Genomic DNA, 18,289 nt, shown 5'->3' on the forward strand with positions numbered 1-18,289 from the left:
CCCAAAGGTAGAGTGTTTCCAGGACTTTGAGCTTTGGACGGAGCGGAGCAGCAGGCTGTGTTGGCTTCCTCCAGGGTAGCCACTGACATGGGGTTAGGCTAGCACAGCCCAGTTGCTCAGTAGCCCTGAGGTAGAGTTAGCATCTGCTGGATGGGCGCGCATGTGTGAAGAGCAGAGGTCAGAGACTGTAGATCTGATTGGCGTGCTCCACCGAGGTCGGGCACTCGGCCAGAGCCGGCTGCTTCCAGGGAAAAGACGCTCCTGTTTGTCGCTCACCCATCGCGCTTTCATTGGCCAGCCCTTCAGGCATCAGCGAAAGGGGTATGTCCGTGAACGACAGCCCTCTACAGGGTGGGGTGATGTCACCGCAGGCGCGTCCCAGGCCGGAGGTGCGGTGGGCGGGGCCTGCCGGAAGGTGTGCTGGGGGCTGGTGGGGGCGGGGCCTGGTCGACGGTGACGTCACGGGCAGCCGTAGCCAAGAACGGCAGCGCGCGCCAGGGCTCACTCTAGCTGCGAGCCGCTCCGAGCCTCCTCTCCTTCAGCGAGCCCCGCGCTGCCGGTCATGTCCTTGAGGATCAGCCTCTCGCGTGTCCTCCGGACGCAAGTGCCATCTGTCCTGAAGAAGTCTGTCCACTCCGTGGCTGTGATAGGAGCCCCTTTCTCTCAGGGACAGGTGACAGCCGGGACACGGCACCGTGGGGCGGATTCCCCGCGCTAGAGCCCAGGGGAAGCGGCTGTGGGGCAAGCGGCCGGGAGGCAGGGAGAGAATGGGGAGGCACGGAGAGGAGGAAGTGAGGCTTTAAAGCCCCGAGGAGAGGGAGGGAAGGGAGGACGGAGGGCATCCCGCATGGGGCGAGGGCATGGGCAGCCAGAGGGCCGGTGCTGCGGCCTCTCCAAAGAGCGAGAGGTCGGTGCTACAGTTTGGGGTGATGGAGGAGACCAGGGGAGCAGGACCCGGCCAGAATCCCCGGGGGGGAAGCCATGAAGAGGTTAAGGGGAGCGAACAGGGATCGAGGCCTCAGAATCTGTTCCTCCAAAAAGAGCATTAACAAGGAATACAATTGTCTCTGGCTGCTGCATTGGCGGAGACAGGAGGGACTTTGTTCTCTCTTCGGTGAAAGAAACCTGCAGTCGTGGAGGGTTCTGGCCACAGCCAGCCACATACATGCCTGGCCACCAGCACCTAACCTAGCTCAGCCCCTCGCTGGTCCAACTCACAGCCAGGGGCTCCTGGGGCTGGGAAGTTTGATTTACATCTAGTGATGGAGTTTGTTTCTCCCTATTTCCATGCAAGTATTTGAAAAAAATGTCCGTGGAACAAATAGATGGCAGGGCTGATGTGGCAGGTTGGCAGAGGAATCTGTTAGTAACCAAGAGTAGTATTGCAAATTTCTGTATTTTTGTTAACTAGACTATCACACCCCTCCCCCCAACCATCTTCCCTCACATATCTGTTAATTTACAGAGAAAAAAAGGAGTGGAGTATGGTCCAGCTGCCATAAGAGAAGCTGGCTTGATGAAAAGGCTCTCCGGATTGGGTAAGTAGCTGGATGTTAGTTATCTGTACAGGACCTGTAACAGAGCCCTGTGGAATCTTATCTTTTATATCTTGAGCCTACAGTGTCAGCTGTGTACTTGGGAACAGTCTATCACTGATAGAGTTCTCTGCTAGATAAAATGGCTCTTCCTGGCAGATAATAAATCACTCAGGGGAAACAACCACCTAACTTTCCCGCCTCAAAGCTCTCCCGCTTACAGTTCTTCCCACTGAAATATTCAAACTTGCCAATGCATTTAAACCTCACCTCTGGCTGCAGCCAAACATCTATCTCCACTATGTCCCCCCCCCCCACCATGCCCCTTGCCCGTATAAAACCTCACCTAGCCAGCCCCTGGTCGCTGCTCTCGCCATTGTTCGAGACAGTCCGGTCCCCTAATAAAGGCCTAGCCTCAGGTGTTTATGTTTTCGGCTCATTCTCATCCTCTCCATCACATCTCCCAGTCTAGGATTCCATCTGCAGACTAAGATCAAGGAATCTTCAGGGAAAGTCCTGCTACAATAGAGTGTGTGGGAGGCAAGGAGGAGGTTCGAGGCCTGGGCTGGAGTAAGCAGCTAGTGGATGGAAAGTGGTAGTAAGAATGCTAGCCTGGCTTTAATTGCACAGTGTTTCCCACTAGAATTCTACCTTTCCTCACTCAGTCTAGTGATGCTTATGAGTCATCAGTCTCACCAGTTTCCCCTCTTAAATCATTTCCTCCCTAGGGTGAATGGTTTTGTGTTACTGTAAGCAGGGTTTACTTCTGTGTTTTTCAAACCTACCTGATTGTGAAAGTCACCTGGGTTGTTAAACATAGTGTTCCTAGACTTCTCCAAGGAAAAGTTTGGTTCCTTGGTTCTGAGGTAAGACCTAGATATGCACATTTTTAGCATTCTAGGTAATCAGTCTTAGAAGTTGCAGTCCTATAATTAAGATACTACTTTAAGTTTTTAGGACTAGAGAAGAAATCTGACTGAAAGATCATGCCAGCTCTGTCTATAGTAATACAAATCTCTTAGTACCAGGGCACAAAATTTCAATCCCTTATATAGAAGGAAGGTTCTTCCCTATATCTAACCATGTTTCTAGCTACTGTTCAAGGTCATTTTTTCCATTCTTGTTAGAAGCATTTTATGTATCTTTTTTGGTACTGTACATGCAAAATGTATGGCAGCAGGGAGATCTGGAAATAGGAACACTGAATCAGAGTGAATTACTCTTATTCTGAAATTTCTGCTGATGGTGAGCCCATTCCAAGGGTCAGTTGTCTCCTTCTCAAAATTTTAAGAATAATGAATTCACTGAAATCACCTGACATTGAGGCTTCCTTCATATGTCTTCACCTATATGTGGATATTGGTGACTTGGATTGAATACTCAAACTTTTCTCTGTTCAATAATTTGCAGTTCCTTCTTCAGTAGGGTCTCTTTCCTAGTAATTGTAAAAGTCCAAGTTCACTAAAGGTGAAAGATGAACTGCTAAGATTTGGTCTTCATTATTTGGTGCTGGGAATCACACCTCCAGCTGGCAAGGCAAGTGCTCCGCCACTGAGCTATAGCCCCACCCCTGCTGCTTTTAGTGTGTCAGAAGGTACCTGATGGGAAGAGGTTTTAATTCCTGCTTATTAATGAAGATCTCATCCCTTAAAATACCTTGTACATAGTCTACCTTTTTAAAGAAATCACTTTACACTGAAGACAACAATCTCTGGTAATCACTATTTTTAAATACTGGATAAATCTCTACAACCCATCTGATGAACTGGACCAATTCTACCTTAAGAGATTCCTGACAAGTAGAAGTCTGGGCCTCTTTAAGAGGAGATCTTTATATTAAACATGCAGTCCAGGCTGCCGAGGGAGGGGAGGTGAAGGGTGCGCCTTCAACAGCTTCTCTTGATTTATAGAACTCCTTTCCTGCTACAGCTATTAGTAATTTTCCAGTTAAACCCAGGGGAAGCCCTTCTTTAAATATGATTCCTTCTACTTTTTCCTCTTTAAACTCCCAAGCTACAATGATGGTAAAGCTTCAGTTTATTTTGTCTTGCATTTTTTTCAAATATTTTTAGTTATATCCTTATCCCGTAGCTGATTGTAGCCTGATCCTGTAGCCCGCTCTCACCAGCTGTTTGAAATAGAATCTCATTGGGCATTAATAATGTGACTCTCAGCAGATTTCCAGCATGTGGTTTTGGCTGATCTCCTGGCATATGTTGGAGAAAAGTACCAAGAGAAGTTTGAATTGCTATATTCCTAAAGAGTACCAAAATACCTAAGTGCTTTTAGCACTTTTAAATTAGTGTGGGTTAAATTTACTGGGTGAGAAGCCTTTGGATATGTAACTTTCAGGAATCCCTTTGTTCTTTGCCTTTTGCTCTGAGGTCACAGGCTGCCCATGTTTCCCTGGCATCAGTTAAACTTCCTGTTTTCTTGGATGAGTATCTTTGACTTAATGTCTGGACTTGTTTTTCCATTTCCCTGGGCTTGGTAAGGACACTTCAGTGGTTCCCACAGGCAGTTTAGTACATAAAAGGGGGCCTGACAAAAATGAAGAGGCATTGCTCCAGCATGGCTCAGAAGCAGTCTATCTACTCCTGATTCTAATTAGCGCTGATAGTCACAGCAATTTGTCCTTTTCTCATGAGAAGTGGATGTAAGCCATGATTAACACTTGCAGGCCTCTATTATTGTATTTATGGTTGTTTATTGTTATTTTTTGCTTCTGGTGCTGGGGATCACACCTATGCTAGACAAGCACTCTTAGCACTGAACTACACCCCCACTCCTTTAAAAAATTTTATTTTGAGATAGTCTAAGTTGCCCAGGCTGGCCTCAAATGTAATGATCCTTCTAGCTCAGCCTCCTGCACAGGTGGGATAACAGGCATGCACCACAACCCTGGTGTAATTTTGGTAATTTGACTCAGCTGTAGTAATGAGGCCACAGTAACCAAGACAGCTGTGTAAATTAACTTGCCTCTGTGACCAGGCCATAGATCCTGGAGTTCAGGAAACCATTTGGGTGTTATTGTGGTTCCTCTCAACTGGGCTATTGAACACTTGGGAGGGTGAGGCAGGAGGATTGCAAGTTCAAGTCCTGCCTGGGCAACTTAGAAAGACTATGTCTCAAAAAAGGGTTAGGATTGTAGCTCAGTGTGAAGGCCCTGGGTTTGATTCACAGTACTGCTCTGCACCCCAATCAACTGAGTTAATGACATTTATTCCTTCTGATCCACTTGGCATGTGCAGGTAGGAATCTCTGGTTGAAACCAGATGAGACCCAAGAATCTGGTTTGCCTCCAAAGGAACTGTTGATAGATGGCTTGAGATAGTTGTTTAAACACAAGGATCTTAAGCTGAGAGCTGTTCATTTGGAACTGATTGATATGTGAGTTCAGGCATCTGTATTTGCTTTCAGAAGTTGGAAGAGAATATTAGGACTTGTAAGTGGAGTGGGGTGATGGTGATGCTTTAGCCTGGTTTCCCTCCCAGAGTTCCATGGAACCTACCTTGAGCAAGCTTTCTGATTTGTCAGCTTTTACTGTATTTTGCTGACAGCTTTATTCCTGGAATCGTCTCCTCTGTTGCCCAGCACTCCACTCTCCTGGAAGCAGGTTTCCACCAAATTGTTCTTCCTGGATCTCTTGCAAGGGGATCCTCTTCTTCCAGCCCTCAAACATTCCTGCATGCATGGATCTTCCTGGATGCTTTCTTCTTACAGATGCCCAAAGGGCCATCCTCCTCTCCCTGTACTCTTACAACTCTGCCCATTCTAGAAAGCCTTGCTCTTTCTCACCATTTTTCTCTAAAAAAAACCTTTTCTCACTCTCAGATGTCTCAAACCCATCATATTCAAAATGAAGTTTATCTTCTCCCTCAGACCTGCTTTTGCTGCTGTTTTTTCATTGTCTACTTCACATTGTCACCCACTATCTACTAAACTCGACAATTCAAAGATCATCGCAGTTTTCTTCTGTTTTCTTCTTCACACCTGTTGACCACTAAGTCTTGTTGACTATACTTCCTAAATGACTAGATTTCATCTACATAATGATACTGCTCAATGTTTGTTCCTCTTCTCACACATGGTATAGCATTCAAATGATATCACTTGAACCATTTTTTGCCTTCTTCAATTTACTTTCTTCATTACCACCAGAGTGACCTTTCCAGAATTCTAATCTGTGTTTCTCCTTTGTTAAAGTCTTCCCAAGGCTAGCTGGCATTCTTCCTTTTTTTTTTTTTTTTTTTTGTAGTGCTGCTGGGGATCAAACCCCGGATCTTATACATGCCAAATAAGTGCTCTACCACCGAGCTAAAACCCTAGCCCCATGACTTTCTTTTAAGTTCACCCATGCTTCTCAGACTTGTCATTCATATACTATCTTTCTGCCATATGTATTTTCTGCTTGTACATATTTATTTTGGTATTCTTCTTTATATTGACTTTTATTTATTTTTTGTTTTATTTTTTGTTTGAGACAGGGTCTTGCTTTGTAGTACAGGCTGGTCTCGAACTCCTGAAGGTCCTCTTGCCTTAGCCTCCTGACTGCTAAGATGACAGGTGTACATCACCACATCAGGCTGCTTTTGCTTTTTTAAAAGCAAGGTTGTTTTTTATTTTGAGACAGGGTCTTGCAGGTGGACTTAAACTTTTGATCTTCCTGCCTCGTGGGTGTGTGCCACCACACCCAGCTTTTTGCTTTTTTTTTCTTTAGTACTTGACACAATCTTCCTGTAAGTTAATATACTCATTAGGTTAGTTCCTTTGACCTGTAATCTTAGTTCCTTTGCAGTTCAGCAGCTCTCTGTTCTCTTGATGCTTTGATTTTTGAACCATTATAATCCTTACAGTGATTTCTAAAAATAACTTATCTGGAAGAAGAGTATTTCCAGGGGCGGGGCAGTAAGTGCAAAGATCCTAAGACAGAAAGGTATCTGGAATGTTCAGGGAACAAAAGGCCATTCCTGAGGCAGCATTGCCATGTGTGAAGGGGTAGATTTTCTATTCTCTTATCTCTAATTTTGTTTAAAGAAAAGTCAGAAATCTGCACTTTATGGGACATCTGAGTTATTTCAAAACACTATATAGTAACATCAGTGAAAATGGTGGCGTAGGACCTCCAAAAGTTCTTTTACATAAAAGGAAACAAGAGCATTGGCAACACTTGCCAGATCAACTTTTTCAAAACTCTAGAAATTAATCGAGACTTGCAGCAATCTAGGGAGAATTTCATAAGAAAAACATCCGAGTCTCAGCAAGAACAGTAAGCTGTGTGGCATTTTAACTTACCCTATCCCCATAATGCCCTTTCCTAGCTCAATGGGAGTGAAAACTAGGAGGTAGGCAGACACTGGAGTGTCCAGAGCAAGGTTGAGGCTCCTTCAGAGGCCATTCCAAGAGAATTTGTCATTTGAAGGCCCCACTTGCAAGGCTCTCTTTATTTGACCAATATAAGTCAATAGGGAAAGAACAGTCTTTCAAAAATGGTACCAGGACAACTGAAAGTCCAGATACAAAAAGTAAATTAGGGCCAGGCATGGTGGCACATGCCTGTAGTCCCAGCACTTGGGAGGCCAAGGCAGAGAATCACTGTAAGTCTGAGGCCACCCTGTGCTACATAGTGAGCTCAAGGCCAGCTACATGGTGAGATTCTGAACTACATCGTGAGACCCTTAACGTGAGACTTAAAAAAAAAAAAAAAAAGTGTGGATTAGGACCCTTACCCTCATAGCATAATATAAAAATTAACTCAGGCCAGGCCTGGTGGTACATGTCTATAATCCTAGCTACTTGGGAGGCTGAGGATCACAAGTTCAAGACCAGACTGGATAACTTAGTGAGAGCCTGTCACAAAATTAGAAAAAAACCTCAAAGGACTGAGAAATGTAGCTTAATAGTTCAGACCCTAGGTTCAATCCCCAGTACCATTAAAAATAAATAATTTAGCTGGGGATTTAGCTCAGTGGTTCCGCCGCCTTCCTTGCAAGTACAAGTTCCAAGTTTGATCCCCAATACCAAAAAATAAATAATAAACCCAAAATTTAGAATGGACCAAAGTTCTAAATGTGTTGCTAAACCTATAAAACTTTTAGAAGAAAACATAGGAATGAATTTTTTAGACCTTGGAAGGCAGTAGTTTCTTAGCTATCCCATCCAAGTCACTAAAATCACAATCGCCAAAAATAAAAATAGATAAATTAGACTTCATTAAAATTAAAAACATTTGTGTTTTAAAGGGCAGTATCAAGAAAGTGAAAACACAGCCAACAGAGTGGGAGAAAATATTTGCAAATGCTATATCTGATGAAATTGCATTGTCCAGAATATACAAATAACTGTAATAACTGAATGATAAAATCTAGCAATAGATTGAATTGACATTTCTCCAAAGAAGCACATTAATGTACACTAATAAACATATTAGTCATTTGGGAAATGCAAATGAAAACTACAATGAAATACCATCTCATACCCATGAGCTTGCTATAATAAAAAAAGATAAGCAATAGTGTTGGTAAGGATGTAGAGATTGGAACTGTTCACCACTGTTGGGAATGTAAAATAGTGCAGCCACTTTAGAATAGTTTTCCAGGTCCTCAGAAAGTGAAACATACAATTATCATGTGATTGGACAATTCCGCTCCCAACAGAATTGAGAACATGTGTCCACACATAAAGCTTATATACAGATGGTCACAGCAGTATTATTTATACTATGTCAAGAGGTACAAACAACTGAATGTCCATCAACTGATAAATGGATAAAAAAATGATATATTCATGGTGTATTCAGCCATAAAAGGAATAAAGCACTAACTCATACAACAATATGGAGGAGGCTTGAAAACATTATACTAAATGAAAGAAGGTAGACAACAAACGGCCATGTGTATAACTCCACATATATGAAATGTCTAGAATGGGCAAATCTATAGAGAAAATAGATTAGTGGTTCCCTGAGGGCTGAGAAGCATCCAGAGTGACAGCTAATGGGTACAGGTTTCTTTTAGAGTTAGTGTTGATGGTTGTACAACTTTGTGAATGTATTAAAAACCACTGAATTGTAAATTCTAAAAGGGTGGATTTTATGATAAATATATTTCAATAATAACCAAAAAGTGTATAGACATTTATGATCGGTAAGAAATATGAGTTCTGAGTTGCTGATACTGGTCTATTTTGTAACTTGGATATTACAGTATTTTGGTTTGCAACAATTTATTTTACTTTATATGTTTTCTTATATTGCAAAATAGAACATACAATGAAAACTCTTGATTTTACAAATCATGTCTATTGACAGATCTGGATCTTAGGCTAATTTTCAGCCTCTAGTTTGAGGCACTGAAAAAATATGAAACTAGCTTCTCTTAGATGCTATTTGAACAGCATTCTTATATATTTAGGACAAAAATTGGTTGATAGGTTGGCTCAATAGCAAAGAGCAAATATCAGTCTTTTAAAAATTTTTATTAGTACATTTGTAGTACATAATGATTACATTCATTACATGTACATAACACATCTGAATTCTTTTTTCACTCCCCACCCATCCTTCCCACCTCCCTTCATCTCTTGATCCCCTTCCCTTTTGCAGAAAATCTTGTTTTCTATTTTCTGTCATTTATTTTGCTCTTTATTTATATTTTGGGTTTCTCAGTCCTTTTTTTGGTACTGGGGATAGAATTCTGGACCTTGTGCTTGCAAGGCAGGCAGCAGAACCACTGAGGTAAATCCCTGGCCCCTCTCGGTCTTGTTTTTGAAAGGACTGTAGGGGGTGTATGACTGTCTTAGTTACTTTTCTCATTGCTGAGATAAAATACCTGACACCCACAAGTTAAAGGGGGAAAGGTTTATTTCAGCTCACAGTTTATAGAGGTTTCAGTTCATAGTCAGCTGGCTCCAAGGCAGGGTTGCATGGCAGAAGGGCATCACAGAGGAAAAACAGTCCATGGTGGGGCAGGCAGGAGGCAGCAAGCAGCAAGGCTTCCTTTTTCTTTTGGATGGTGCCACCCATACCCAGGGTGGGCCTGCCCATTATCCATACACAGAACTTTGATAAACCAATTAGTGGACTAATCCAGTAGCATACAACCTTAATCCCAGTATCACACACCCATGATCCAGTCACCTCCCAAAACCCCCACCTGTGAGCACTTGAGGCTTTGAGGGGACATCTAGATAACAAGCTTTAACATAATCCTATCTGGAATGTCACTGGGTTTTTGTTGTTTTTTTTCCCAGAGTGTAATGTCACTGTTAATGACTCATTTCTTCTTTTGGGTAGGGGGGAGTTGAGACAGTCTCACTTTGTAGTTCGGGCTGGCCTTGAACTCACTATGTAGCCCAGGCTGCCCTCTAACTCACCATGATCCTCCTGCCTCAGCTTCCCAAGTACTGGGATTTACAGGCATGTGCCACCATGCCTTGCAATGACTTACTTCTTTGGTTTCAACTTTGTGCTTTCCAGGCCTCCTTAATATTGCAAATTTCTTTTAGAATGTGAATACATTATGAGTAATTTGCTGATGCTGTAGTAAAAGCTTATATCACCAATGGTGTACTTGTATATCATGAATCTATAATAGACACTATTGGGATTTGTCAGATTTTGTTCTTTCCCATTTATAAAGAAAGGCAGCAAAGAATTTATTTACACTTTTTTCAAAATCAGATATTTAACATTTACCATGTTCTAAAAACTATGCTAGACATTTGCTACTATCCCATTTCATAAAATTTGTAAAAAGCAAATTATGACCACCTCAAACCTATTAAGATAGCTACCATCAAAAATAAAACATAAAACAGAAGTTGTGAGAAATTGGAACATTGTTCTGATCTGTAAAAAAAGCTGAAAATAATAAAGTATAGTTTGTTGTCCTCTGTGTTTTCTGTGAACTGGTAATTGGATCTAGATCTTTGGTCAGATACTAAGTGTTTTTTTTAAGCAGTTCTGCTTTGTAAGTGACATTGTATACCTCCATTCAAAATGATTTTAGCCATTAACTATTGCTGAAACCAACCCAGTAACTTGTTTCCACATATTTTATCACTTCAGTGCAACACATCTAAAACAACTTTTCTGTCCTCTTTTCTACTTCCTACCCTGTTTTCATTTTACTTTTCTGAAATGGAGTCTTACTGTGTTGCCCAGGCTAACTATGAACTCATGGACTCAAAGGATCCTCCTGCCACAGCTTCCTGAGTAGCTGGGAGGGCAGGTGTGCCAATCTCAGCTGAGCAGATAACAGAGCCAGGACACTGGACTCTGCTGCTGGAGTGTTACCTGTTCTCTCCCACTGCTTTATCTCCCCATGCTCTGGGTCAGCCCATCCTCCACACTGCTATCTGAACTCTAGGTCTAAAACGTAGATTTGATTTGTCACTTCCTAACCTGAAGACCCTAACTCCACTTTGTGTAGCTGCTGAACCCTGTCTCCTCCTCCTGGCTCATCTCTCTAGTTCTCCCCATGCACCCTGGGCTCTGAGAAGTTGGGAATTATTCTATTGGGCTGAAAGTATTGCATGCCTCTTCCATAAGTACTTTCTTCTCCCTTTTTATTCCTGGCCAACACCTTCAAGGCTCAGATACTGCCTCTTTTGAGATGTCCTCCTGGCCCATAGGTTCTCCACTCGTCTCTGCCCTCTTCCATCCTGTGCAAAGCTGTGCCATAGCAGCTTTGACACCTGGCCCAAACTGCCACTTTCCCTGCCTTTCCCTTTTCTCAGACTTTGCTTAAAGGCTGCAGCCTCCTGAGTGGCTGGGATTAGAGGTGTGTGACACCATACCTGGTTGAAATTTTTTTTGAGACAGGGACTGTGTAGCCCAGGCTGGCCTCGAACTCGAGGCGATCCTCCTGCCTCAGTCTCCTGAGTGCTGGGATTACAGGTATGCACACCCACGTCCAATGGTTCAGGATGTGAGTAGATAATGATGATGGTTTTCTTTGAGTAAGGCTGACTTCTGGTTGGACAGGTGCTGCTTTATTGCTTTATTTTATTTTTTTTTCTTGTTTTAGATTGTTTCAATACAAAGAAATATTTGAGGTGATAGACATGGTAATTACAGAAAGTATACATGTATTGATACTTCACATTGCACTCCATATATGTGTACAATTAACTATCAACTTAGAAATGAAAAAGTAAATTAACACAAAGGGAAAATCGAGGTCCTCCAGACCTGGAGGCCCCATGCCCGGCTTGTACATGCTGAAGGCAGTAAAAGGAGAGCAAACCTCTGAAACTGCTGCCAACAGGTGTCCTGGTTTGCTGGCTGCAGAAGTGCAGAACTAGCTGGTAGGCCAGCAGCTGTCTAGGTACAGGGGAGGAACTGAGCACCTGTTCTCACTAGAACAGGTGGCTTCAGCTTGACTGCTCAGCCTTGGAAAGAATTGTTTTAATTTCATGCTTGTTTTTTATACAGAACCAATACCTCATCCACAGGATATGGAGACTGCCTAGGTCTGTGCCAGAGACGTCTATGTGTGAGGCTTCCCCTTTTTTCTCCTCTGTCTGAGGTGCTTTGTTCTATTGGTTTTCCCTGAAAAATCCTTGACAAACCTACCTTGGAAGAGTGGGCCTTCACAAAGAAGCCCTCCCTCAGGGAGTTGTGCCAAGGCTGAGGTGCTAAGGGTCTCAGAAACCAGGCTCAACACTTTTCCTTAAAAGAATCTCTGCTTTCCAGCACATGGAATGTGTTGGCTGCACTGATCTACCCCAGGCCAGCCCTGAGAGATGAATTTACACAGATAACCCCATAAGAAGTTAATGGAGTGTAATCTTGGCTACTCAACGTTAAATTTGGATGTCCTGCAGGTGAGGAAGTGCAGTGGTACTGTATTCCTTTTAACTCCACTTTCTCTCAAAAAAGAAAAGAATAGCAGTGGCTTCTCCTAAATGTCACAGGGCGAAGTGGGGCCAGGGGGGGCAGAACCACATTTAAGACTCTGGGCTCTATGTGTGTCCTTGGGGATTTAGGGTCCATTCACCTCATAGAATCTTGAAAGGTATTAAATCATAATCCAAAATAGTGATGAAACAAACTAGCAGGGTTTTGGAACTGGGTATTATCAGCACACAGTTGCCTCTCTCAGTTGATCAAGGGTAAAGTCATTTGAATCCATGGATGATTTCCCTCAGGGGAACCTATGATTCCCTGAAATTGTCTGCAGTATTCTGTGTGCATTTTTCTAGGAGTTTGCAACTATCATCAAATTTCCTAAGGGGTTTCTGACCTCAAAAGGTTGTTCTGGATGGTGAGCCTTTTGGGGCCAAGGACCTTCTCTTGCTGTATGTTGCAGGCATGCAGCACAGGAACTCTGTCCAGTGTTCAGCGAATGGAGGCCAAAGGAATGGATGAGCAGAGTCACTTAAGATCCTTTCTTCTGAACACTGAGTTGTTTTGAAATTGCTTAAGCTTGAAGTTTTGAGCATCAATGTAGGACTCCTTTGTTTCTATTATTATATATGAGAATTGCTTAAACTGGCAGAGTTTCTCCTATATTACATGAAACCTGTTTACTTGTTAGGAAGATGTTGTAACCACTGTTGCCAGACTTTCAGCACCCCAGCTCAGCTGATGGTTTCTTCTGTTCCCATTACCTCTGCACACTCTCTCATGGGCATCTAAGTTTTAAGTTAGGAGGAGTTCAACCATAATACTACCCAGCCTTCTCCCTTGTGATTTTTCCATATTAGGCAGCAGACAGATGACCATCTGTGAGCACAGAACATAGTGGAGATTTGAAACCACCTTCTGCTGATCCAGGCTCTGTGAGAGAAGACTCGGGCTTTCTCTGCTTGAAGGACGCTAAACAATGGTTTTCACAAACCATGTAGAGGAGAACTAGTACAAAGGACCTTGCAGGCAGCCAGGAGGCTCTGACCTACAGTAGGCAGAAGGGCTTTATTCCTTTATTATCCAAAATAGCAGTTTAGAGGCAGCACCAAAAGGACTGCAATGGCTGGCTTAAATAATTTAACCTTTTAATTAACTTTATTAATTACCAAACTTCTGATACTCAGGGTGTATAAATTAGGTGTGATGATATAGGGCATATGATATATGGACCTCCAAATAATATAAGGGAAGTATTATAATTCCCGACCCGCTAGATGTCTGACGTGGAGTTTGTGTTCTCTAAAATTGAATGAATTCTAGAAACAATAGAGTTTAAGACTAGGAAGAATTTATTAGAGAAAGACAGCTTCTGTCTGAGACAGAAGAGGACCAGAAAGTGGGTTGCCCCCGGACCCCACTTCTCAAGGGAGTTTAATAGAGCAAAGCCACAAGGTGAGGTGGGACAAACTATAGTCAACTAATAAGATTACAAGTAAAGTCCCTTAGGTAATATTGATCCAGTGGAAAAATCACAAGGTAGGTACAAAGTGGGACAAAACTGTGGTCAACCAATAAAACTATGTGTATAGTCACTTAGGTAATATTGATTAAATGCGATCAAATGGAAGGAATGGGTCAGGGACCTTTCCTGGAAAGGATGGGTTAAGGTTTTGGTCCTGCACCCAAGTGACTGATATCTATTTAGAATATCAGTCACTGCTGCACATCCTTTGGGGAAGTATGTGGTTGCAGTTAATTCTGTCTTGAAGCCTGGCCTTCAAATGAATGCACCTGAAGCCACAGTTGTCTCCTGCACTGGCTTGAGGGCCCAGGACTGTCTGATTGCCTATAATATTTCTAACTTAACTTAGCTGTCTACAATAACAGCACTTGGATTTGAAGAGATGATGCTGTCTTTTGGCTTCCTCTCCCACTGCGAAAGAGAACAAACTGAATAGCTGAAGAAATAGGAAACTTTCCTGTGTGACCCAAGCAATGTCACAGCAGGGTGTGGCATTGTGGTTAGGGCTTTCGGAGAATTGGTGTCCCAAGGATTTTCTTCCCTCTGTAGTTTTTCATGGGGAATGTAGAAAGCTGGACTTTCAAGGAGCCATTTCAGTGAGAAACTAGTAGGCCTGTGTTGTTCTTCACAAAAACTTAACAAAATGATGCGGTCATGTTACAAATGGGTTTGGGAACGTGCTAGGTCACCACATCTGTTTTGAGGAAAAGAAAGAGTGGGGAGAAAAACCACAATGCCTCTTCTAGTTGTAACCTGTGACCGCTATGCACAGGTTTCTTCCTTATCTCATTAACCCTCGTTATTCATTTAAATGATTATGTACTGTAAAACATGTTTAAAAACTGAACTTGGTTAGAAATCTTGACTCTTCTAGGAAGTGAAAGGACAGGGATTCTTTCTGCTGCACCCAGTGTAGCCCTTGGCTGAGGCCATAGGTGTGGACTCTGCTTTCTGCCCAGAGTGGCATGGAATGTAGTCTGTCTAGTTTGAGGTTTCTGGGCAGACACATCAGGACACTGGCCTGGGCTCTGGGACATGGAGATACACATTAGGGTTGCTAACTCGAAAAGCTGTAGTCATATGCCTGATTTGTCTCCCTTTAAGCCCTTTTTGGAACAAGATCAAGCATAAGAATTTTTATGAATCACAAGCTGTAGAGAGTGTACTTTTTATCCCCAAGGATTTTTGCTGTCTCTTCCTCTAGATACTGGAAAAAGTCAAGTGTTGTCAATATGTTAACAATAGCAGATCTTTTGTTTTCTGAGAAGCCCAGCAGTCTTACTCTGAATGAGGGAAAGTGGTCACGTGACTTACAAAGCCAGAGCCACTTTGACCTCCACCTCTGCCCTCAGTGAAACCAGGCTGCTGGGGTTTGATCAGCTAAGCCTGTGGGAAAAGCCTGAGCTGGCTGTCCCTGGGGATCCAGAGGTGATCAGAGGGTGGACATGAATTTGTTCAGAGGGGCATGTTATTAGGCCTAATGCCATCTGTTCTCCTTAGAGAAGGGCAGATGTAACCAGAGAAGCAATTAGCCAGAGACACATAAGCATATAGCTGTGTAGTATCTGTTACTGTCTTGAGCTTTTTTTTTTTTCCTTTTTGCAGTGCTAGAGAACGAACCCACAATCTCATGTATGCTAGGCAAGCATTAAGCTAACTTTTCGAATGTGTTTTATATTTAGGTGTTTTTAGCCAAGGATCCTGTTCATACAAAGGCATCTGTTAATACAGTGTTTATATCATTTGATCCTGAGGCTACCCTGGTTTATCGTAGATGCACAGGACTGAAGCCACAGGCCTGGATTCCCAGGATCACCTTCCATCCTGGAGCCTGCAGCAGCAGGGCCCCCCCCCCCCCCCCCAATTCATGGTCTTCTCTCCCTTGGAGAATACTTGCCTGGTTCTGAGGCAACAGAAGAGCAGATGGGGAGGAAAGAGATGGGGTGGAAGGCTGGTTGTGTAGTCTCTGGAACTATGATGGAAGTAAACCAGAACAGATGTCTACCTGTGTGATATTCTTTCCATCCCTTTCTATTAGGGATTGAACTTAAGGCCTGGTACATGCTAGGCCAGTACTCTACCACTGAGCTATCTCCCCGCTCCCCCAAGCCCTTTTGTATTTTCTTTTGAGACAAGGTCTTGCTGTAAGTTGCCCAGGCTTCCCTTGAACTTGCTATCCTTTTGCCTCAGCTCAGTCACCTGGCTGGACGGTATACTTTTTTGTCCTAATGTCTCTAATTTATTTTGGAGCAAAGAGCTGACATTTAGATATCCGAAAACACATGGCTCTTGAGAGTGTACAGCCTCTGGGAGCTAAATGTATTAGATGAAACTCAGATCTCTGTCTTTTATAGGTGGTAAATTAGTTTGCTGTCTCTTCAAAGGATTACTCAAATGACACTTTAAGGGCTAAGTGAGATTCTGCTTATTCCAACTCATCTGAATTAACCCTGGCAATTAAAAAATTCAAGTTTAGACCTTCAGTAACACTGCAACTTTGTAGATTTTTGTTTTTGTTTCTTGAGACAGGGACTCACTATGTAGTTCAGGCTGGCCTTGAATTCATGGTTACCCTCCTACCTCAGCCTCTCAAGCTCTGGGATTAGATATGTGCCACCACACCCCACCTTGCAACTTTGTTTTTAATAAACTGGCCTAGGTACAGTTGAGGTCTAAGACTTAGCAGGCACATCTCTTTAAAATACCTGGAATTCCTTTTGTCTGGGGCTCAATCTCTCACGTTGAGTATTTGTGTTTGTAACTTCCTATCCTCTGAGCACCAAATGCAGTTAAGAGTATTTGGTTTTCTCTAGGTTTTACTGACTTGTGGTCCTGACAAGTCATAAACATTTCCATTCTATTTAGGGCCAGTGTGAAAAACCTGCACACTAAGAGGCCTCCAGCTTTTCTTTCTGTCCTGCCAATGGGCATATATGGCTTGGTGGACTTTCCTGTGTCATTCCACTTAGCCCATCCCTCTTGACTTGCAGGGAGCTGTGGTAGCACATGAATTCTCCATAAGGAGAATAGATCTTTATGCTATTTTTAAAAAAAATACCTCACTTGTAACGTTGTCTTATGTAAGCCTACAACCTGGCTTGCTCTGAACAGTTGAAACTATTCAGCCTTACTCCGTTTCTTCCCCTGCAATGTGTGATTATCCATACCTGCAGAGGATGGAGATTAGCAGACCTCTGTAAAGCCTAGTGTGGTATGAGTGGAAGTTGACAATAGGGTTCTACTTCCTTCTTTCCTGTCACTGGCTTCCCTTGAGGGTTCACTCACTAGTCTGAAAATAGATGTGCTGGCCATAGATATTGCTGAGGATCAGGTAAGGCTGTTATGACTTGCCTCGCTGCTGGTTGCATCATCCTGTGGATGTGTTTGTGTTCTTTTTCCACTCTAACACACCCTGAAGAGGCTTATCAAGGCCAAAAGTAACATCTGGGCCCAAAAGATCAGAGTAGAATCCATGATATTTTATTACCAGCACTTGAGAAAAGCAAAGAGGCTGTCCAGTGTATAAAGAGCAAGTGAAAAGGGAGAGCCCTTTCACATTGGTTCCAAATGTTTGAAATGAGAGCTTCCTTGAAGTTTTGGGCTCATCTTGTCCTACAATGCCCTCTTAGAAAAAAAGAGTAGCAATGAAACACTTAAGTCTTACCTGACTAGACTTGCAGATGAGTTGTCCCTTCAGTATTAGAATGTTTGCTCCTCTCTCCCTCTCTGATAGGTTCTTCCTATATAGTATAAATTGGCCTTGAACTTGCTATGCAGCCTAGGATGGCCTAAACTTGTGCTTCTGCTTCAGCCTAAGAACTGGGATTACAGGTGTAGACCACCAGGTCTGGCTCTGCTCTATTACTAGTAATTACTGCTATATTAATAGTATCACTATTACTGTAAGATTCTTTAAAAAATAATGAGAACATTCCTTATGCCAAATGAACTACAATATGCCACAGCACTCTGATAGCTTTAATATTAACTCAGTTTATTTTGTTCTTACAAAAAATTTAAGTTCCTATCAATCTCTGCTCCTGTAGGTTACAATTCATGTTCTCTGCTACCTTGTATCACATTGCTCCAGTATTCAGATTTCTTATAGTTATTACACTGGTCAGTTGTTGTCAATGGCATGTTTATTTCTGATTTCTGGCCCTTGTTCACCCTTTAGAAACCAATTCTGGGTTCTACTGTCCTAGTCCTTTGGGTATCTTTATTTTCTTTGTACAGTGGGCATTAGAGGAGAGAGCTTTCAAGAGGCTACCTCAGGATGGTATATTTGCTGATTCAACTCAATGAACTAGAATAACTGAAAACAATATAAATTGGGAATCATAGAGCAAAATAAGCTTTAGTATTTTGAGTTCTTAATCA

At 42.7% G+C, this 18,289-nt stretch overlaps 1 protein-coding gene across 1 annotated transcript in view; it reads left to right on the forward strand.

Moving 5' to 3' along the window:
- Nucleotides 1–352: 352 nt before the first annotated feature.
- The window catches only part of Arg2 (arginase 2), a 31,260-nt gene continuing 13,323 nt past the window's right edge, over nucleotides 353–18,289 (forward strand). Inside the window, exons 1-2 of the mRNA XM_004837347.4 lie at nucleotides 353–673; nucleotides 1,466–1,538. Coding sequence (XP_004837404.1) covers nucleotides 563–673; nucleotides 1,466–1,538 — 184 coding nt within the window. The 5' untranslated portion in view covers nucleotides 353–562. The remainder of the gene's footprint in view (nucleotides 674–1,465; nucleotides 1,539–18,289) is intronic.

The sequence above is a fragment of the Heterocephalus glaber genome, unplaced genomic scaffold, assembly GCF_053883595.1.
Source record: "Heterocephalus glaber isolate CG9 unplaced genomic scaffold, H.glaber_assembly_v1.0 deba00001608, whole genome shotgun sequence".
NCBI classification, from domain to species: domain Eukaryota; kingdom Metazoa; phylum Chordata; class Mammalia; order Rodentia; family Bathyergidae; genus Heterocephalus; species Heterocephalus glaber.